This window comes from Theropithecus gelada, chromosome 20 (assembly GCF_003255815.1).
Source record: "Theropithecus gelada isolate Dixy chromosome 20, Tgel_1.0, whole genome shotgun sequence".
In the NCBI taxonomy this organism is placed as follows: Eukaryota; Metazoa; Chordata; class Mammalia; order Primates; family Cercopithecidae; genus Theropithecus; species Theropithecus gelada.
In genome coordinates this window covers 15,876,313-15,898,283 of record NC_037688.1, presented here as the reverse complement: position 1 = coordinate 15,898,283, position 21,971 = coordinate 15,876,313, and the positions used below count along the sequence as shown (strand labels likewise).

General features: G+C 53.1%; 1 protein-coding gene across 3 annotated transcripts in view; it reads left to right on the top strand.

Annotated features, from left to right (window-relative positions):
* The first annotated feature begins 1,660 nt into the window (after positions 1–1,660).
* The window catches only part of CNGB1 (cyclic nucleotide gated channel beta 1), an 88,832-nt gene continuing 68,521 nt past the window's right edge, over positions 1,661–21,971 (top strand). Inside the window, exons 1-13 of one of the 3 annotated variants that reach the window (XM_025370578.1) lie at positions 1,661–1,717; positions 5,429–5,595; positions 8,170–8,227; positions 8,514–8,586; positions 9,593–9,683; positions 9,785–9,815; positions 10,045–10,090; positions 11,734–11,809; positions 12,110–12,158; positions 12,576–12,753; positions 14,180–14,255; positions 15,341–15,377; positions 17,415–18,108. In XM_025370578.1, coding sequence (XP_025226363.1) covers positions 5,437–5,595; positions 8,170–8,227; positions 8,514–8,586; positions 9,593–9,683; positions 9,785–9,815; positions 10,045–10,090; positions 11,734–11,809; positions 12,110–12,158; positions 12,576–12,753; positions 14,180–14,255; positions 15,341–15,377; positions 17,415–17,440 — 900 coding nt within the window. In that variant the 5' untranslated portion in view covers positions 1,661–1,717; positions 5,429–5,436 and the 3' untranslated portion in view covers positions 17,441–18,108. Of the gene's footprint in view, positions 1,718–5,428; positions 5,596–8,169; positions 8,228–8,513; positions 8,587–9,592; positions 9,684–9,784; positions 9,816–10,044; positions 10,091–11,733; positions 11,810–12,109; positions 12,159–12,575; positions 12,754–14,179; positions 14,256–15,340; positions 15,378–17,414; positions 18,109–21,971 lie in introns of those variants that run through there. The other 2 variants (XM_025370577.1, XM_025370576.1) reach the window with 2 other exon arrangements.

Sequence of the window (21,971 nt, the reverse complement as noted above, 5' to 3'; positions counted from 1 at the left end):
CAGGGCCCCATTCTGCTCCTCAAGGCTCATTCCAGCCTCAGAACCTTTCTCGCTACAGTGTCCCTGGTCTGGAGCACCGTTCACCCAGCTCTTTTCACAGCTGAGTCTTTCTTGCTTTTCATGTCTCAGCTCAAATATACATCTACCTCATCATAGGGGCCTGCCTACCTACCCCCACTGCCCTCCACAACATACGCTTCTGCCCTGTTTCTTTTATGGCACTTAGCATAATTTGCAATATTCTTTATTTGTCAGTAATCTCCTCCATTGGAATGTAAGCTCCATGAGGACAGAGCCTATGTCTGTCTTGCTCAGTGTGCCAAGGCTGACACACTGCCAGGCACAAAGGAAGAGCTCTAGGCCAGGTGCAGTGGCTCACATCTGTAATCCCAATACTATGAGAGGCTGAGGCAGGAGGATTGCTTGCATTCAGGAGTTTGAGACCAGCCTGGGCAACATAGCAAGACCCTTGTCTCTAAAACAAAATAAAAATTAGCCTGGCATGGCAGCACACATGAGTCGTCTGCTACTCAGGAGGCTGAGGTGGGAGGATCACTTAAGCCTGAGAGGTTGAGACTGCAATGAGCCATGATCCCACCACTGCACTTAGCCTGAGTGACAGAGAGAGACCGTGGCTTAAAAAAAAAAAAAAGAAGAAGAGGCCGGGCGCGGTGGCTCAAGCCTGTAATCCCAGCACTTTGGGAGGCCGAGATGGGCGGATCACGAGGTCGGGAGATTGAGACCATCCTGGCTAACACGGTGAAACCCCGTCTCTACTAAAAAAGTACAAAAAACTAGCCGGGCGAGGTGGTGGGCGCCTGTAGTCCCAGCTACTGGGGAGGCTGAGGCAGAAGAATGGCATGAACCTGGGAGGCGGAGCTTGCAGTGAGCTGAGATCCGGCCACTGCACTCCAGCCTGGGCGACAGAGCGAGACTCCGTCTCAATAAAAAAAAAAAAAAAAAAGAAGAAGAAAGAAAGGAAAAGAGGAACTCTAGAAATGGTTCAGGTAATTAAATCAAGTCCTGCCCCTTTGCCAAATATCCCTCAGAGCCACCACACTGAGCCCCTCTTCCTTGGGCCCTGTCCCCTTGTGCCCTCTCCTCCTAGATCTCTGTATCCCTTCTAGTGTCCAGCCTCAGTTCACAGTGCAGGTCAGATGCCTCAGTCATCTGCCAGGCCTTGGATTCATCCTCAAGGCCTAGCCCTGGGACACAGCCTTTCTGGCAGAGCCCAAGGCAGGGGAGCCAGAAAGAATCTGCCTGCGTCCTGGCCTGGGGACTGGAGAGTTGGGATATGCCTCTTGCCACGGCTGAGTGGGAGCTGACAAGCCCCTGCCACCTTGAAGAGTCTCCAGGTATCACCTGGGAACTCCAAGCTGTTATTCTCCCATCAGCCACTCCCTGTCTTGGCCAAGGTGTGTGGGAAGCCAGGCCCCTGGTAACCCGGGCCAGTTCCCTGGCAACCCATGGTGCTCCAAACCTGGGCCATGCAAGGGCCCTTCCCTGGGGCCCACATCCTTGCTGGGCCCTGGGAGTTGGGGGGTGCTGCTGGTTTCCTGGGCATCAACAGCCTCTTTTCTCCCCTGCCCCCATTCAGCGCCTGCTAATCCTTTGCACACGGCCCAGCTACTGCCAATTAATCTTCCTTGTGTCTGAGGGGCCAGCTACTAGTGGCAGCGAGAAGGCAATTCCTGGCTGGCGGTTGGCATCTGAGCAGGTAACTCAGGATGAGGTGGAGGCTCGGTGGGACCCCGAGGGGATCCCCATGTTCTCCCTCTAGAAAGGCATTTAGGCAGGACCAAACTGGCATGGTGGGAAACCTGTGGCTTCCCTCTCTCTGGTGGAGCTCAGACTTTAGCGTGCAGCAGAATTTTCAGGACAGCTTGTGCAATGTAAATTCCTAGGCCCCCCAGGAGGGCTTGAGGGACCTAGGAATCTGTATTTTCACCAGCTCTCCAGAAGATTCTGGAAATACTGGTGGTGCAACACCATAGCTCCCCAAGCTGCCACTCGTGGGCCCCCTTCCCTCCTGAGCCTCCCTCATCAAAGTGCGGTCAGCAGGGACACGGGGGAAAGATGGGAGGTACCTGCAAAAATTCTCATTTAGGAGGAAAAAGAAAAATGGGGGATCAGGGAGGCTTCCTTAGTCATTTCCAGAAGGTTTAGAAATGCAAGCCAGAATTGCTGCCTGCTGGGAAGGGTCTACAGGCCTGGCCCGCAGAGGAGGCCAACACTCGGCAAACGCCACGACCACCTGGGAATAGATGTGGGGCAGCTGGAATCGGGCAGACCTGAGTGTAAACTCAGCTTGGCCACTGCTGGCTGTGCTGCTTCAGGCGATTCTGTTGACCTTTCTGTGCTGCATAATGAAAATTCTTATTTTACTGAGTGCAGGGGCGGGGCGTGGTGGTGAGAGTGAGGATGAGTATGATCGTGAGTAGAATGCACTTAGCTCCGCCCTGGCTCTCAGGGCTGCCTGTGGCTGACTGGGGTCAGTGAAATCTGCCATCCCAACGTGTGAGCTCTGGCAGTCCAGACTTGGGAAAACATTGTGTCTGCGCCCCCACCTTCAGGGAAATGGAAGACCGGAGGGGTCATGTCTGCCCCAAGTTCACTTTTTGGGAGGCTCAGCCAGGGATCTGACACTTAGAGCTCTGTTCCCACCACAGCCTCTCATGGGAGAGGCTGCGCTGCTGATGCCAGAGCGGGAACAGAGGTCAGGGCTGTAAGTAGAGCGCAGGCAGCATAGCCGCGGGCTCTGGGGAGCTGGGCTTGGCCTGGGCTGCCCTCTTCAGCTGGGGCCAGGGTCCCTGGCAGAAAGGGGCATACAGACACTCTGCCAAAGCCTGGGTTGCCCATGGCTGGGAGAGGGGTGGGGCACACTCATGTGGGACAAGAGCACGTCTAGGGCTAGGAGTTAGCACACACTGACCTGCACACTGCCCACTGGCCAGGCCATCCTGCAGGGGTTCAGTCATAAGGGCTGGGGCTCCCCATTCCCCAAACAGAAATCAACCAGAAACAACCTGTATAAGGTAGGACTGAAATAACACAGTAAACCATGAAAAAAGCTTACCTGGCATTTTATCTTTTTCTTTCTTTTTTTAAAATATAGCACTATAAGCATTTTCTTTTATTTTTGAGACAGGGTCTCACTCTGTCGGCCAGGCTGGAGTGCAATGGCGAGATCTCGGCTGACTGCAACCTCCAGCTTTTGGGCTCCAGTGATTCTCGTGCCTCAGCCTCCTGAGTAACTGGTACTACAGGCGCGTGCTACCATGCTGGGCTAACTTTTTGTATTTTTGGTAGAGATAGGGTTTCATCATGTTGCCCAGGCTGGTCTTGAACTCCTGAGCTCAAGCCATCTGCCTGCCTCAGTCTCCTAAAGTGCTGGGATTACAGGTGTGTGTCACCACACCCAACCTTTTTCTTTTTTTGGAGGAGTCTCACTCTGTCACCCAGGCTGGAGTGCAGTGGCGCAATCTCTGCTCACTGCAACCTCTACCTCCCGGGTTCAAGCGATTCTCCTGCCTCAGCCTCCGGAGTAGCTGGGATTACAGGCACGCACCACTGTACCCAGCTAATTTTTGTATTTTTAGTGGAGATTGGGTTTCACCATGTTGACTAGGCTGGTCTCAAACTCCTGACCTCAGGTGATCTGCCTGCCTTGGCCTCCCAAAGTTCTGGGATTACAGGAGTGAGCCACCATGCCAGGCCCACTTTTTTTTTTTCTTTTTTTTTTTGAGACAGGATCTTGCTTTGTCACCCAGTCAGAAGTGCAGTGGCATGGTCACTGAAGCCTCGACCCCCTGCCTCAGCCTCCTGAGTAGCTGGGACTACAGGTGCACACCACCACAGCAAGATTTTTTTTTTTTTTTAAATAGAGATAGGGTCTTGCTATGTTGCCCACGGTGGTCTTGAACTCCTGAGCTCAAGTGATCCTCTCATCTTGGCCTGCCAAAGTGCTGGGATCACAGGCATAAGCCACTGCACCCAGCCCATTTTACCTTAAAAATGATGAACATAGGTTAATTTTATCTTAAAACAGATTTTCCACTCATGTATTACTCATAATGAATATTTTTACTTATAATGAGATTATGCAGTACATGCATATTACACAATTAATGTTTTCATTTGATACCATGTAATAGTCATAGCCAACATTTATTAAGCCCTTGGCATGTGCCAATCACTGTTCTGAGTATGTTCCACTTATTATTATTATTATTATTGAGACAGGATCTCACTCTGTCACCCGGGCTGGAGTGCAGTGGCACGATCTTGGCTCACTGCAACCTCCACCTCCTGGGTTCAAGTGACTCTTGTGCCTCCGCCTACTGAGTAGCTGGGATTACAGGTGCCCACCATCATGCCCAACTAATTTTTGTATTTTTAGTAGACATGAGGCTTCCCCATGTTGGCTAAGCTGGTCTGGAACTCCTGGCCACAAATGATCCGCCCACTTTGGCCTTCCAAAGTGCTGGGATTATAGGCGTGAGCCACTGCGCTTGGCCTAAGTATGTTACACTTATCAATTCATTTTATCCTCACAATTAACCCATGAGGTAGGTACAATTAATATCCCTATTTTACCGACAAGCAAACTGAGGCACAGAGACATTAAGTGATCTGCTCATGACTTGACTTCAGAGCAGGCACATCTTCTTGCTAGCTCGGTTAGACTGTTTCTTTCTTTTTAATGCCCCCGTAATAGTCCATTATTGGATATAGTGTAACTTACTTAGTACATGCCTTTCTTACAGATGAACATTTAGGTACATGTAAGTACTTTCCAATAACCAATCTCCTCTTGATGAATATTTGGGTGTTTTTCATTTTTGCTATAACAACCAGCTTCTTTGTACACATATATTTATGGCCTTGAGTAATTCTATAAGGTAAATACCTAGAGATAAAATTGCAGAAATATATATGCACACATATATCTGTGTATATATGTAATATATATGTGTATATGTATATGTATATCAAATATATATGTGTGTATATATTTTTATATTTTTTGAGACAGGGTCTCACTCTGTTGCACAGGCTGGAGTACAGTGGTGCATTATGACTCACTGCTGCCTCTACCTCCTAGGCTCAAATGATCCTCCCACCTTAGCCTCCTGAGTAGCTGGGACTACAGAGGTGAGCCACTACACCTGGCTAATTTAAAAAATATTTTGTAGAGACGAGGGTCTCGCTATCTTGCCCAGGCTGATCTCAAACTCCTGGGTTCAAGCAATCGGTCCACCTCAGCCTCCCACATTGCTGGGATTACAGGTGTGAGCCACCGCATGCAGTCGAAATATTTTTAGAGTTGATGAAGGAAAAGGAAATGTACAACTCACAAGAGTGGTCCATAAGTGGCGGGAGCAACTGTGAGTGCTCCAGGGAGGGCTAAGGACACTGTCTCCTACAGGTGTCAGGATGTTGGGCTGGGTCCAGAGGGTGCTGCCTCAGCCCCCAGGAACCCCTCGGAAGACCAAGATGCAGGAGGAAGAGAAAGTGGAACCAGAGCCAGAGCTGGAGGCGGAGGTGGAACCAGAGCCAAACCCTGAGGAGGCTGAGACAGAGTCCGAGTCCATGGTGAGAGGGGGAGGGGGAGGAGGGGCAGGCCGGCCTCGCTGCTCAGGGTCTTCCCAGTTTGGGCCACCTGCTCTCCAGGGACCTTCTACAGCAGAAAAGGTTAGCATCAGAAGGAAAAGTGGGGGTCACAGGGTCCCACACTTGTTCAAATGAGAAAACTCAGGTTCAGACAGTGGATAGGGCTGGCCCAAGACTAACATTTTCTGTAAAAGGCTAGATAGTAAATATTTTAGGCTTTGTGGGTGATGCTATCTCTGTTAATTACTCAATTCTGCGATTATAGTGTGAAAACAGTTATAGGTAGTGCATGAATGAATGAGCATAGCTGGGTTCCAATACAATTTTATTTATAAAAACGAGCAATAGCCTAGATTTGGCCCACAGGCCGTATTTTGCTAACCTCTGGAGTTCAGAACAGAGCTACTCACAGGAGCCAGTCCATGAACTGTTTATTACTAGTCCATGATGATTAAGCAGTTTGTACCAGAATGTCAATCTACTCTGTAGCTAAGTACACTGATTAGTTTAGTTGCTATTTATTTTGTACCAAGACTTTCTCAATGAAGGAAGCAGTGCATTGATAAACATTCTGGTGCAAACTGCTTAATCATCATGGACCATTAACAACTTGCAGACTGGCATGGATCCATAGGCCACACTGTGGAGTATTTCTCCAGAACTTTTCCTCTGCAACCCATCCATTCAGGAGGTGGATGGCAACTAATTCAGCAGCTCAATTCGACAGATGTGATTGAGCTTCTAATTGATGCCAGGCCCTGTGGTCAGTGCTGAAAGCATAAAGATGAATAGGCGTTGCCCCGGGGGGTCAGCAGACAAGAGCTCAGCCAGTTCATTCTGCCAAGAGACACAGGTGGGGAGGAGGGGACGTGGTGAGCCCCAACATTGGCCTCAGCTCTCCCCTTCTTGGGGAGCCAGCAAAGTGTGTCAGATCCAACTGTGGGAGCTCAGAAGAGGGAGAGTCATCTTCACTTTGGAGATTGGCGGCTGATGGGGAAGGGCTTTGTAGACGCAGAGGATGGAGCAGAATTTTAACCCAGGGAGATGGAGATGCTGGGCATTCCTGGCAGAGGAAAGGCTGTTACTAGAGAAGGGCAGGGTGTGTTTAGGAAACAGGTATAGCGTGTGTGTATGCATGTGTATATGTTGCATGTATATACACGTACATGTCATATATGTGTAGTGTGCTCTTGGTATGTCTGTGTCTGCACATATGTATTTGCAAATTGGGTGTGCATGACAATGTATGTGAGCATATATGTACATGAATGCATGTGTATGTGTTTGCACATATGTTTATGTGCACATGTATTAGTATGTCTGTGGTTCCATGTGTTTGTGTGACATGCTAGTGTGTATGTGTATGTGTCTACATATTTCTGAGTATGCGAGTGTACTCATGTATTTCTATGTGTATGCATGTTTGTGTGTCTGTGACTGTGTCATGTGTATGTGTATATACACATAGTTGTCTCCACATGTGTATATATACACATTTTGTGTCTGTGCATGGATGTTCATGTATGTTTAGATGCAGAAATCTGTGTGTATGTGCATATCCATATGCACATACTTGTGTGTATTTGCAAATATGCAAGTGTGTGACTGAACATATGTGTGTATACACATATTTCTGCACTTGTAATCATATGCAATGTACCTATGCATATGTGCATGTTGTGTGTCTCTACACTGGCAGGCATATGCATGTGTGTATCTGTATGCATGCATGTATGTATATGCACGTTTGCATATGACTGTATGCACATATATGTGTGTTGGGGCATGTATGCATATGTACACACACATGTATATGTACATATGTTTTTGCCTGTACATGTGTGCACATGCACTTATTTTTGTGTCTGCACATGTGTGTATATATGCATGTTGGTATTTGTGTGTCACTGTATGTATGCATATGTATGTGTACATACGCTCATATTGTATGTCTGTTCATGTATGTATGTGAATGAGAGTGAGTATGCACACATTTATGTGTATGTGTGTGCATGTATGTTTGCTTGTACATACACATATGTGCATGTCATAGCAGGAGGTGTGGCTGCAGAGGCAGGTGAAAGGCAGATAGCAGAGGCCAAACTCCAGCTGGCTACTAGGGAGGAATGGAAAGTTTGGGCCAGGAGAGGGAGCGCCCTGGTAGGGGATGAGGGGCGTGGACTCCTCCCATCTCCCTCTTCCCCTCAGCCTGCCTCAAGACTTCATAACTATCTCTAAATGGTCCTCTCCCCTCTCAGGCCACTAAAGTGGGGCAGCCTCCTGGGGATATTGTAGGCCTGGGAGGCTGGGAGGCCACCTTGGACCTTGGGGGCTGTGAGGGCCCCCAGCCCCAGATGAGGGGTCCCTGGGGCTAGGAGGAAGGGAGTATCCCAGGTGGAAGGTAAGGCCACCAGGATTTACAGAGACGATGCTGAGGAAAGAGCTGTTTGGGTCTTTTGTGGGGCAGGGATCCCTTGAGGGAGAATCAGGGGCTGCCCCTGTCCAAACCAGGCTGGTCTCACCTAGGGCTTACCTGGCCGTGTTCGAATCCTCTAGCCCCCCGAAGAGTCACTCAAGGAGGAGGAAGTGGCTGTGGCGGACCCAAGTCCTCAGGGTGAGTGAGAGTGCAGAAGCCCAGGCTGGCAGGGCAGGGGGGCTGGCATTCTCCCCCTGGAGCCTCGCAGAGCCCACGAGGTTGGCAGACCCATTTCGCAGATAAGGAAACTGAGGCTCAGAGAAGCTAAGGGTGGGCTCCCGGAGACTTCAGTTGATCTGAGCTGGAGCCTGGCTTTCTGACCCCTTGGGGGCTCTCTCTGCTTCCCTGACTTGATCTCCCCAAGCAGGGTAGAAATGGGCCTCTCTGAGGCCCTAGATCTGAAGGATGAGAGATTCTTTTCCAGAGACCAAGGAGGCTGCCCTTACTTCCGCCATATCCCTCCAGGCCCAGGGCGCTGAGAGTTCTGAAATGAACAGGTACTTTACCACCCTCCCCTCTCTTCAGGGCCAACCTGCCCCCGACTCCCCTCCCAGCTAGGGAGCCCTAGGGATGGGGGGTGGATGAGTACTGCCCTCAGCTCTGCTGTCATTCTGGGGAAAGCCCTGGGACATCCTGGGAATTGGCTGAAGTGAGCTTCAGGTGGAGGGTGGGCTCTCCTAAAGTAAGCCTGAAGCTCCCAGTTTGTAATTTCTGCTGGAAATCCAGAGTCATGCATTCATCTCCATTCACCCCATTCATTCATTCCTTCACTCATTCATTCATTAGACTGCTGGCTCCTTGAGGGCAGGGCAATGTGACCAAAAGAAACAGTGGGTCAGAGCTGCCTAGTGAGCGCCCCTGTACAGGGGGCCGGACATTTCTCAGTGCTCGGGTGAGATGCAGGCCCAATGGGGTCAGAACTTCTGCTTTTCCCAGAGAAGCCAGAAATCCAGGCTTTTGCATGGAATCTCCCAGTTGGTTCCTGAGCATGGCTGGGGCTGGGCTGGCCTCAGGCAGGGAGGCTGTGACCTTCACATTTAGGCTGCTCAGCCTCTGCAACAGCATTACACCGGCAGCAAACCTTGGCCCTTTGGGAGCATGATGTGTGCTCAGAGCAGGACAGTGGGAGGCAGGAGGAGAGGAAAGTCAGCTGCTCTGTCCTAAGCATCCATGGGGGTGGACTCCGAATGGCACCCGGTCTGCCTGGCCTCACGAAGCAGCAGCATCCCCCATTTTCCAGAGAAGCACATGGAGTTTCTTGGGGAGGAGATGGGTCTGAATCTCCCAGTGGGGAGACAGTGGTTTAGGATTCAAGCCAAGTTCTTTCGGACACTGGACTTGCCTTGGGCCAGTGGTACATGTAGGTACTTTCCAATAACCACACCACACACATACAGATGACAGTGACACTCAGGGACGGGAACTCACCTAGTGTCTTGGGCCTCGAGGGCCTCATTGAGCTAGGGGAAGTTGGCGGCAGGCTGGTGTCTCTGTCCATCGCAGTCCCAGCCGCAGGGTGCTGACCTGGCTCATGAAGGGCGTGGAGAAGGTGATCCCACAGCCTGTCCATAGCGTCACGGAGGACCCGGCTCAGGTACTGCTGGGGCTGGAGGTTGAAGGGGCTGGGTCGGAGAGGGGCTGTGGGGAGGCTGCCCTTGGGCTCCCCGCCCATGTCTATCTGTCTGTCCCTGGCAGATCCTGGGGCACAGCAGCACTGGGGACACAGGTAAGACCAAGGGGCAGGATAGCTTTTCAGCGGCGGGGCTGAGGGGCTGAGGGGTTGCTGGGATGGGCCCTGCCCCTTGGGAGCCTCTGCCCAGGCCAGATCTTCTCATCTGATCGACCCTGAGTTCGAGCCTGGGATTGAGTTGGGCTCTCGGTGCCCACTCCAGGCTGCCCAGGGGGCTGGGGCAGGTGTGCTACGGACTGCCTTTCTGTATTTTCTGACCCTGCAGGGTGCACAGATGAACCCAATGAGGCCCTCAAGGCCCAATACATGAGGTGAGTCCCTGTCCCTGAGTGTCACTGTCATCTGTATGTATGTGGTAGGAGTAACAGGGCCTTGGGTTCAGGAGCAGGGTCTGTTACCACCTCAGGGTATGACCTTGGATGTACCTCCCGTCTCCTCTATGCCTGTTTCCAGCCATAGAATGGGGACAGTGGACCGTGTGCTGCTCATAGTTTGTGGCAGAAGGTCCCTGGGTGCACCCAGGGATGACTGAGAGGCCCCTGGGTGGGGCCACCCTCTGAGAATGGGGAGAGGCAGGGATGAGCTCCTCACAGGTGGGCTTCATGTAAGTAGGCTCCGTGTGGAGCCTGGAAGCAGGGCTTGGCTCACTGTGGGGGACATCAGGGTGCCCAGGCTGGCCTCAGTGTCTGACCTCTTAGAGCTGACTCAGGGAGGGGTGGCTGCCCCATCAGTAAGGGTGGCAGGCTGGCGGGGGGACTCTGGCAAAGAGGGGAGCCAGGGAGCTCCGAGAAGGGGCCCTGCTCAGTTTCAACTGCCTCTTCCTTGCAGGTGTTTAGGCCCTGTGTGGCCAGGTCCTCCAGGTTTTCAAGAGAAGCTAGAAATCTAGCTTTTTATGTAAAACCCTCAAATTTTAATCAAGAAGTTTTCAGGACACTGTAGACTTCCAAAGTAAGCTTGAAGCTCCCAGTTTGTAATTTCTGCTGGAAATCCAGAGACATGCATTCATCTCCATTCACCCCATTCACCCCATTCATTCATTCCTTCACTCATTCATTCATTAGACTGCTGGCTCCTTGAGGGCAGGGGCTTTTGTCCTGGTCACTACTGAACCCTTGGTGCCCGGCACAGCACCTACCAGAGTGAGGACTCAGCACACATAGGACAAATGCATGCATGAATGAACATACTTGTATATAATCACACACTTCATTCATTCATTCATTCATTCCTTGCTGCAGCTTGCTCTCTGTGTCTTTTGGTCCCCTACTTCCTTCTGAGATGTGCGCTGCTGATTCCTGAGACCATGAAAGCAATTTAGGATGAGGGCACCTAGAGGACTCACCAGCCTTCTTTTGGACCATACTTGGGGGAACCGGTTGTCCTGGGAACATGGTGCCTCCCTGAAGAGAGTGGGGCTTCCCAGAGGCCAGATGGATTTGGGATCCAATGCTTGACCTTAGGACCAGCCACATAATTAATTTGCGGGGCCCCAGGCAAATGCAAATGCAGGCCCCTTAAAATTTTTTTAAAAATGTTTTCAGACTGTGACAGCAGAGTATGAAACCAAAACCGGGTCCTTCTAAGTCTAAGGCCTTGTGTGATGGCACAGGTCACACTCCCGTGCAGCCAGCCAACCCTGTCTGTTCCAGCACAGGGAGCCCCCAGGGCTGCACTCAGGTCCTCAAGCGGCTCTTGCCTCTCCTCTGATGCCTCAGGAAGCCATGGCTGTGGTTCCAGAGCCTGGTCCAGTCCTGGCTCAGAATTGGAGTCTGGCAGGATTTCCCCACCGCCTTGGGGCCCTTTGAGAGTTTCCAGGACAAGGCCACCACTACTACGCAGAGCAGTGGTGGAGGCCACGGAAGGGCTGGTCGAGGGCTGGCCCTGCGGTGGGCTGTTAGGTAGTGCACTGACCTGTTCCCTCAGGGCGCTCTGCTGACCACTGGCCCCTCTGCAGGCCCGGGTCATGGCTGCTCCTGTGGCTGGAGCAGAATCTGGAGAGAGTGCTTCCTCAGCCCCCCAGATCCTCCGAGGTGAGCCAAGGAAGGGAGGGACAGGGAGTTGAGTATATGGGGGGGTTTCTGGGGCCCCAGGACGGCCTGCCTCCTCCAGCAGGCTGTCCCCACCCCCTGGAACTCAGGAGAGGGCGATGCCCCCCTTGGAGAGTCCTTGATGGGGAGGAGTGACTGCGAGAGGTGGCGGGGATTCAGAAGGAGAGACCCCCCAACCCCCCAACTCACCAGCCTTGGGCCAGTGCACAGCTGGTAGTGGGGGTTGGGGAAGTGCACAGAGCTTGCTATGGCCCATGACCTTGTGCCCTGTTTGTCACCCAGGTCTGGAGAGATGAGCCTGCAGTTGCTACAGGTGCTGCCTCGGACCCAGGTACAGGGAGGGGAGCTCAGGAGGGGGCTGCCTGGGATGGTCACGGGCTGGGCTCAGGGCTCAACTGGGCCCTGGAGAATCCCCCGGAGGCCCTTAGCCCCCACCCAGACTAGGATGGGGTTCAGGGCTTGCCAGGAGCAGGCTGCTGTAGGGGACACCAGAATCCCCTCCCCAGTCCAGACTGGGAAGCCAGAGTCCTGGAAGAGACGTGTGGGTCTTGGATAAGTCCCTTCCCCTCCCTGGGCCTCAGTTCTCTTGTCTGTCTGGTCTGTTTGAGGATAGGAATGGGTGAAGTGGTCCCAAAGGGCTCCCCATTCAGTCCTGTTAGTGCCTTGAATCTGGCCCCTGTGCCCTTGAGGGGTTGAAGGAAGCCCTCAAGGGACGGCGTCTCTAGCTCCTGCTTTCCCCGCTGTTTAGTGCCTCCAGGACGCCCCCAGGAAACAGGGCCCAAGCTGCAGGCCCGGGAGAGCGCCCCCCTGCCCACTGCCATCCCCCTGCAGCCCAAGGAGGAACCCAAGGAGGTGCCAGCTCCAGAGCCCCAGCCTAGCTCCCAGGCCCAGGCCTCCTCCCTGCCACCACCCAGGGACACTGCCAGGTGAGCCACCCTCAATGCTGCGCCTCCCACCAGGGAGCAGGATGAGTACCTAGTCCCTGCCCAACACCTAACCTCCAGGAAACCTGGAAGAAAATTCTACTGGATGTGTGCAGACCCCTTCCCAAGGCAGCCACATCAGCTTCGTGCCCTTTCCCACGTTTCTATGCATGTCCAAGCTTTCAAGCTTTGGGTACGTGTTTGTTTTTTTTTCTTCTTCTTTTTTCTTCAACACACACCTGACAGGAGCAAACTATACCTACTCTTCTGCACTTTACTTTTTTTTTTGAGACAGAGTCTTGCTCTGTCTCCCAGGCTGGAATGCAGTGGCACAATCTCGGCTCACTGCAACTTCTGCCTCCCAGGTTCAAGCGATTCTCCTGCCTCAGCCTCCTGAGTAGCTGGGATTACAGGTGCAGGCCACCACGCCCGGCTAACTTTTGTATTTTTAGTAGAGATGGGGGTTTCACTGTGTTGGCCAGGCTGGTCTAGAACTCCGGACCTCAAGTAGTCTGACCACCTCGGCCTCCCAAAGTGCTGAGATTACAGGCATGAGCCACCCCGTCTGGCTTGCTTCTTTTTTTTCTTAACTTGAAAAATGTGTCTTAGAAGCTGTTTTATCCATACAGGTCTTACTGCATTCTTTCTTCGACAGCTGCATTAAATGGATGCACCAGTTTTTATTTAACCACTCAGTGGACATTTACATTTGTTTTCACTCTTTTGCCACAATCAATAGCCTGTGCATGCATCACTGGGTTCACGCACAAGTAAATCTGGAGGATAAATCAGTGGAAATGGAGTTCCTGGGCCAGAGGATACATGTATTTAAAATGGGATACAGGCTGGGTGCAGTGGCTCATGCCTGTAATCCGAGTACTTTGGGAAGCTGTGGCAGCAGGAGTTTGAGACCAGCCTGGGCAACATAGCAAGACTCCATCTCTACAAAAAATTAAAAAACAAAACAAAACAAAACAAAACAGCTGGGCATGATGGCATGTGCCTGTAGTCCCAGCTGCTCAGGAGGCTGAGACGGGAGTGAGCTATGATCACACCAGCCTGGGCTACCAAGTCAAGAAAGAAAGAAGGAAAAAAAAGAGAAGGGAAGGAAGGAAGGAGGGAAGGAAATCAGGACAGGTGTTGCCACTTTCCATGTGTGAGATGCCCAAAATGCACTCCCTTCCGGGGATGGGTGGGAGGGTTGGGGGAGCCTGAGCTACCTGCTGGGGCCTGAACAGTAGCCAGAAGCTCACTTAGGGAGGGTAGAGGGCGGGGGAAATGGTTTTCAGGCTGGAAACCTGGGCTCTGGCTCCTGGCAGGCTCTGCCTTTTGGCAGGCTTGTTTTCTGCCTTGTGAACGAGTTGACTTTGGCCTCAGTTTCCCCACGACCCTTCCCACCTGGACACAGCACACTCTCTTCCACCCGCAGGCTGGTGGCGTGGGTCCTGCACAGGCTGGAGATGGCTTTGCCGCAGCCAGTGCTACATGGGAAGATAGGGGAACAGGTCAGTGCTGGGCGCATGAAGTGGGGGCCTTGGTGGTGGTAGGAGGGGTCTTGGGAACTTGGGTAAGGAGCAGGATGGTTGGCCTGTGTCCCTGGGGTGTGAAGGCACAGCAGGAAGAAGGGACCCTGGGTAGGAGCCCAGCTCCCCCAGCCTTCCTGTCTGCATGGCCCACGCTCATTCCACCCGCTCTGAGGCACAGTGGCCACAGGCCTGAGATGTGGTGGCCCAGCCCCTCCTGCCAGGGGTTCACAGTCAGTGGGGGAGGTCCTTCCATGGGGGAGCAGAGAGGACATGGGGCGCAGAAATGGAGCCTCCTGGGAGCATCAAGGAAGGCTTCCCAGTGGAGGTGGCCTCCAAGCATTTGCAAAGGTCCGGAGATACCCAGATTCTGGGAAGAAGTAAGGCTCACAGGAGCCGGCAGGCCCTATGTGCACTCCTGATAGCCTAGGGCTCCAACATGAGTGGCCAGGGAGAGCACTCATGCACCCCGTCACCCGTTCCTCTCCTTCCTCATGAACCAGGAATCTGGCCCTTTTTTCTTGGGTGCAGTTGAACGTCTTTATAGAAGCACCTGGAACTGGGAAGTGGGAAGCCTAATCTCTCTCCTGGCTGTGTGGCCTCGGCCCTGGCCCCTCTCAGAACCTCAGTTGTCCCAGCTGACCAATGGTCAGTTGTTTACAGAACTCTTTACCTGCATTTTCATACCCAGGGCTGTGAGAATGGAGGTAAAGAGTTCTGTAAACAAAGCTGTCTAGGCCCCAGAGACAGGAAGGCCTGGCCAGGTCCTGGGTCTTTGTGTCACTGAAGGGCTCGGCCTGGCTCTTCTGAGCAGGTGCCGCTGCTGTGGCTGTCTGGGGTCACCCCCACCTTGATTCACTTGAGCCAAGGCTCGAGCTCTCAAAGCCCCCTCCCCCACCTCAAATCCTTCACTGGCCCTGGGCACAGAGGGACTGTCTTCTCCATCCCATGGGACAACTAAGGCCTGGAGACGTGGGTCAAGGTCATGTGCTGGAAGGGGTGGCCGAAACGGGGAGGCTGGTGAAGAGGCCATGGCAGGATTTTCCCTTTTTTCTCTCTCCATGCAGGAGCCTGACTCCCCTGGGATATGTGATGTGCAGACCAGTAAGTGACACATTACTGGGTCCCCATGTGCATATTAGGAAGGGTTGCTTGGTGTCCTTGGGTCTGACTGTATGTGGGCAAGGGGGCTGTCCCTGGCCAGACCTGGACTCACACAGGGGGCAGTTAGGGTCTCCTGAGCTGGAGCTGAGAGAGCCCTGTGCTCTGCAGGCCCTACCTCTGTTCAGCCTGGCCAGGTAGCCAGAGCCTGGCCCAGACCCAGATGGTGGCTGGAGGCCCCGGGAGCCTGGTGTCCAGCTTCTCTCCGGAGCAAACAGTCCCGGGGCTAAGTCAGATGAGCTCTCCTTCCTGCTGGTAATGCCCAGAGAGCTCCCATCCCCTGGCAGCTGGGCAAATGGGTTTGGCCAAGCTGAATGGAGAGGGGTGGGGTCTCACTGGAGGAATCAGGCCCCACAGCCTCCAGCTCCCTTGAGCTGGAGGGGTCCCTGTCACCTGCGGCTGGGTTGGGGAGGCATGTGATGCCCTTTATCCCAGCCCTGAGCCAGGAATCGGGGACAGAGGACTGAGACCAGTCCCGAGCCAGGAATCGGGGACAGAGGACTGAGACCAGGAAGGGGCTGGAGGCAGGATCTGTTCTTTCTTCACTTCATGGCCTCCAGAGAGGCATGCGGTGAACAGGCATTCATTCATCCATCCATCCATTCATTCATTCAGTACATAGTTAAGGATAGCCTACTATGTGCCAGGCCTGTGATGGGTTCTAGTTGTGAGCAGAGCTCAGGGGCTGTGGGTGGTGGCGTCCCCTGTTCCATCCTGGACACAAGCCCTCCAACCACAGGCCTCAGGGTGTCCCAGGGCTCTGAGTTCTGCCCTGTGTCTGCAAGGCTGTGTCCAGCCCCAGCCCCACTAGGCCGATGGTGGTCTCCATGAGTGCCCTGAAGCTGGGGGTGGCCGCTGTGGCCTGGAGCACACACTGGCCAGTGCACTGTGGAGCTCAGGTCTGATGGAGAGGCATGGGGGGCGTTAGGGTTGATGTAATCATGGCGATGACATGAGGAGAGCTGGCCTGTCTCAAAGCAGGGCATACGCAGTCTCTCATGAAAGCTCGTGGCCAACCTGGGGCAACAGAGCAGAGACCCTCATGGCTGTTGGGGCAGGCAGGGGGCAGAGCTCAGAGAACCAAAAGCACCTGCCCAAGGTCACAGAGCAAATCGAGTCCACCTGGCCTGGCAGCCTCCGCTTAAAGGAACTAAAAACATTTCCTTGGGGGCAGAGAGCCTCCAGAGGGTCTGCATCTGAGGATGGAGCACCAGAACCCTCTTCTCTTCCCCTCTGGAAGGAGGTGGGATTCTCCACCAGCTGTGGCCAGGGCCTCCCTGTAATGTCTGGAGCATGTGGGTTATGGGTGGATGCTGGGTGGCCATGTGGGCAGGCTCATGGGGACAGGGTGGGGAGCTGGCTTGGTTTCCTTTTCTAGGGCTGCCATAACAGATGTGCACACACTGGGCAGCTTAGAACAACAGACACTGATTCTTCCACAGTGCAGGAGCCAGAAGTCCAGGGTCAAGGCTTTGGCAGGGTCGGCTCCTCCTGGGACTCTGAGCGAGACATGCCCGTGCCGCTCTCCTTGCTCCTGCTGGCTGCTCGTGGTCCTTGGCGAACCTTGGCTTCTGGCTGTCCTCCAGTCCCTGCCTCCGTCTCTACACAGCCTTTACCTCTGTGTCTGTGTGTGTCAAGCCTCCCTCTCCGTTCTTTTAAAAGGACATCAGTCATTGGATTTAGGGCCCACCCTAAATCCGGGATGATCTCACTTTGAGATCCTTAACTTAATCACACTTGCAAAGAAGCTATTTCCAAATAAGGTCACATTCACAGGTAATGGGGTTAGGACTCGGAATTATCTTTTTGGGAGACACTATTCCACTCACGTCCCATGTCATGGGGAGACTCTGAGGGGCTGGGGGTTATCTGTCCCCTACCCTCCCCATTCATTCACTCATCCACTCACTCACTCACTCACTCTCTCACTCCTTCCGCCTGTCCACCCAGCCACCCACCCTGTCTTCTCCTTTGTTTCAGGGGTGATGGGAGCTGGAGGTCTCTGAAATAAGGGAGAAGGGAATCTGGGAGAGCTCAGATGGACACACGGATGGAAGGAAAGAAGGATGTCCTGAAGAGAAGACCTTCCGGGGGGAGGTGGCCACTGACACCCCGCCCTATTTGAACAGCGAACCCCTCCCTGTCCACACACTCCCAGGCAGGACAAGGGGAGCCAGCGTCACCTGCACCAGCCCCAGAGCCTCCCAGACCAGAACAAGGGGAAGGCCAGCCATGCACAGCCTGCAAGATTTAGGCTAGACAGCAGGACTTACCCCCAGAGGGCTGTGGAAAAGCCCCATAGCCGGGCGTGGTGGCTCACGCCTGTAATCCCAGCACTTTGGGAGGCTGAGGCAGGAGGATTGCTTGAGCCCGGAAGTTCGAGACCACCGTGGGCAACACACTGAGACCCTGTCTCTAAAAAACCTTTTTTTAATTAATAAATTAGAAAGCCCCATGGATGGATGACTCAGTATTGAGCATCTCTTTAAGAGGACGCGTGCACAGCTCCCAGTGTGGTACCTGGCACAGTCAGCACCTCGACAAGATACAGTTTTTTCCAGAAGAGGTTCTCCCTAGGCCTGGCCACACTCTCTCCTTCCAAGGCTTGGGGACGCCAGTGAGCAGCAACAAACGTTTTCATTAACATTAAAAGAGCGTAAATGAGCACATCAAACCTGTGATTGCATGATATTATTGCTTAGGATAAAGCTAAAAGAAGGGTTTAGATTTTAAAAGTGGGTGGACTGAATAGCCCTGGGCTTGGGGTATTGAGTTGCAGGAGGGGAGGAATTAGCCAGGGGTCCTGAGCCGGGGGTCCTGGCTCCCAGCTGGCCCACACGTGTCTGTTTGGGCCATGGAGTGATTTTAAAAATTAGGATTGCCAACATTTAAAAATCAGGTAGCTTTACATGAAAAAATCCGGCTTCTCTCGAAAACTGGGTAGACCTGGCTGTAATGGGCCCACACGGTGCTTGTGAGGACAGTCTGGGCAGCTGCTGGCACCTGAAGGCAGGTGGCACCTGCCCCTTCATTTGTATACATCATCACACTGGCTGGGCAGGCCTTTGGATTCGAGATCCCTGAGGTCTCAAACTGGTGATGAGGTGGGGCAATCCCAGTAGAGGAAATAAAGTGTGGTATACAGGAGAGTAGTGGGACTTCAGCTAATGTGGAGCCCAGCATCCTTAATGCAGAAGATAAAACTAGAGAAGTTGGAGCCTGACTCTAGGAGACTAGGCTGTAGGCAATGGGGAGCCATTGAAGGTGATTGAGCAGGGGAGTAACTTCAGAAAGATTACTCTGAGGCTGAACAAGCTTTGAAGACAGGGAAAGCAATCAAAGCAGGGATGCTTCCAAGGCACCTGGGGCCAACTATGAAGAACGTCTTACCCCAGACTTTGTGATTCAAGAGTACTGGGAACTGGGAATCTGGTTCTGTTTTTTTCCCTCCCCTCCCCTCCCCTCCCCTCCCCTCCCCTCCCCTCTCTTCTCCTCCCCTCCCCTCTCTTCTCCTCCCCTCCCCTCTCCTCTCCTCCCCTCCCCTTTCCTCTCCTCCCCTCCCCTTCCCTCCCCTCCCCTCTCCTCTCCTCTTTCATGACCAAGTAATGTTTATGGAAGAATCTGCTTTATTGAGAAGCACCTGCTTTCTCAGATGATTCTGATGACGGGGAGAGGCTGGGACCATACTTTGAGAAACACCCAGTGAGAGGTTAGTGCTTTGGGGCCAGGTGGGAGGAGATGTGAGCCTGGGCCAGGGAGAGGCAGAGGAAGGAGGTATCATGACCCAGGCCTGCCAGAAAGGGTGGAGGTTTGGAGTTAGGGCTCAGGCTTTGACAGAGACCCAGGGGTCCAGGTGGGTGCCTTAGCCTAGAATTCATGTGCTCAGGTTCCTGCCTGCTGATCCTGGAAGCTGTTGACTTTCGTTCTTTTTTTTTTGAGATGGAGTCTTGCTCTGTCACCAGGCTGGAGTGCATTGGTGCGATCTCGGCTCACTGCAACCTCCACCTCCCGGGTTCAAGCAATGCTCCTGCCTCAGCCTCCTGAGTAGCTAGGACTACAGGCGCATGCCACAACGCCCGGCTAATTTTTGCATTTTTAGTAGAGAAGGGGTTTCACCATGTTGGCCAGGATGGTCTTGATCTCTCGACCTCATGATCTGCCCGTCTCAGCCTCCCAAAGTGCTGGGATTACAGGCGTGAGCCACTGCGTCCGACCAAGACTGTTGACTTTCACCGGCCAGGGTCAGAACCTCATTTGACGGCCCTGAGGGCAGAGAGGCCACTGACCAAGAGGTGGCATGCCAGGGTGGGGTGGCAGTTTCTATGGGAACTGTAGCACTCATAGCTCCTGAACACCTCGGTAGGGCCGCAGAGAAGCTGGGCGAGCTATGACTCAGACACCTGTAGAGAGGGGTGGTCAGAGTTCCAGGGGTGGGCCAGGAGCTCCTGCACCAGGCCTCCTGGGGGCCTGCCCTGGGGGCTGTGTAGCAGCATACCCCATCCCTCCCCTCCCAGATTGGTAATCTTGGGTACTGTCCTCCTCTCAGAGCTGCAGAATCTTTAGCTGTAAAATGGGAACAGTATAGGACACGTCTTGCAGGCCTGCTGCAGAGATGAAAGGAGGAAATGAGGCCGAGCACAGTGGCTCTTGCCTGTAATCCCAGCACATTGGGAGGTCAACGTGGGTGGATCACCTGAGGTCAGGAGTTCGAGACCAGTCTGGCCAATATGGTGAAACCCTGTCTCTACTAAAAATACAAAAATTAGCCAGATGTGGTTACAAGAGCCCGTAATCCCAGCTACTCAGGAGGCTGAGGCATGAGAATCGCTTGAACGGGAGGTGGAGGTTGCAGTGAGCCGAGATCGCACCACTGCACTCAAGCCTGGGTGTCACAGCGAGACTCTGTCTCAAAAAAAAAAAAAAAAAAAAAAAAAAAAGAAATGCTTATAAAACACCCATGCACTAAATACGACCTAAAAAGAAAAGGTTAATGGAAAGGAAAGGCAGTGTGGAAGCAAGGACGGCATCAATTCTTAAGGACGGCACCCCTTAAGGAGTGGCCGCTGATGCCATGAGGCGCTCATGGGACACATTTGTCACCTGGGATAGTGCACTGGGAAAACGGGAGTCAGGGCACCTGGCTCTGCCTCCACCTTCCTGTGTAGCCTGGGACAAGACACTCAGCCTGTCTGAGCTGGCTCTCTTTAAGAGGGGGAAAGTGCCGTTCCTGCCCTTTGGGGCTGCTGTGAAAGCTCATGTGCTGTCAGGCAAGATGTTCTGTTCCCTGCATGTTCCCCGCTATGCCCAGGCAGGAACTGGCACCCCAAGGGGCTGCTTAGAGTGGAGACACTGCACCATTGCTGGACAGCAGCATAGACTGACCTGGACAACGCGTCCCACCACCGGATTCAGGGTCACACTTGGAGGAGCCTCCCTGACCAAACCCCAATGGCATTTGCAGGGCCAGAGGAGCCGGAAGCAACCTGGAAACAGCTAGTTCGGGATGCGCTTGGGGCTTCCCTAGAGGGCAGGCAGCACCTCATCTGTGAGACAGGGATAATATCTGTACCTAGAAGTGGGGAGCTACGTGCCTGGCAATAGGAAGCACCCCATAAGATAAGGTATTTATCTCTGTCTCAGTTTGCTCATCTGTAAAATGGGGAGAAAAATATAAAAGAGGGAAAATAAAATGGGGATGCTAATTATAACCTCGAAATGTTGATGTGAGGACTAATCGAGTTATTCCACGTAAATCACTCAGCACAGGTCCTGGCACATAGGAAATGCTGAAAAATGCAGCTGCTCTTACTATTATTGTTGTTATGCAACATTATGAACAATAACAGCCAAAGTCTCAGGATAAGACTTGAGGCCAGCTTCCATTTAAAGTCATCGTTACTACTACCCGGGTATGGTGGTGCATGCCTGTAGTCCCAGTTACTCAGAAGGCTGAGGTGGGAGGAATGCTAAAGCCCAGGAGGTCGAGGCTGCAGTGAGCCATAATTGCACTCATGCACTCCAGCCTGAGCGACAGAACGAGACCCTGTCTCAACCACAAAAAAGTCACTATTACTAATTTATGTTTGGCTGAGGGCCACCAAGATCCCTGGAGCTTTTGGGGGACACCTGGTGTCCAGGCGTTGTCCTTTGTCGCTGACACCAGCCTGGGGATAGGCGTAGGTTCCTGATGGACTGCTCTGCATTCCCTTTGAGCACCTGCCAAGCTCACAGGCCCAGGGTGTTTTCGTTGTCAAGGACCAGGATACGTGAAGAAATGTTGAAAATTACACTCCCATCTGAAGGCGGGACCACCCCCATGAGGAAGTGGAGTTTCCCTGGAGGGTGGAGCCTCTAGACCCAGGAGGGAGGGAAGGACTCTCAGAAGCAAATGCTGAGCATATGGGCTTGCTGTCACCAGGGGGTGACATCTACAGAGCAGGAAGCTCTCTCTGCATCCCTCAGGACAATCCAGGCTACCTGCACCTGGATGTGGCCAGGTGGACCCTGAACCTGGGCCTTTTAGCATCCCTGTGATGC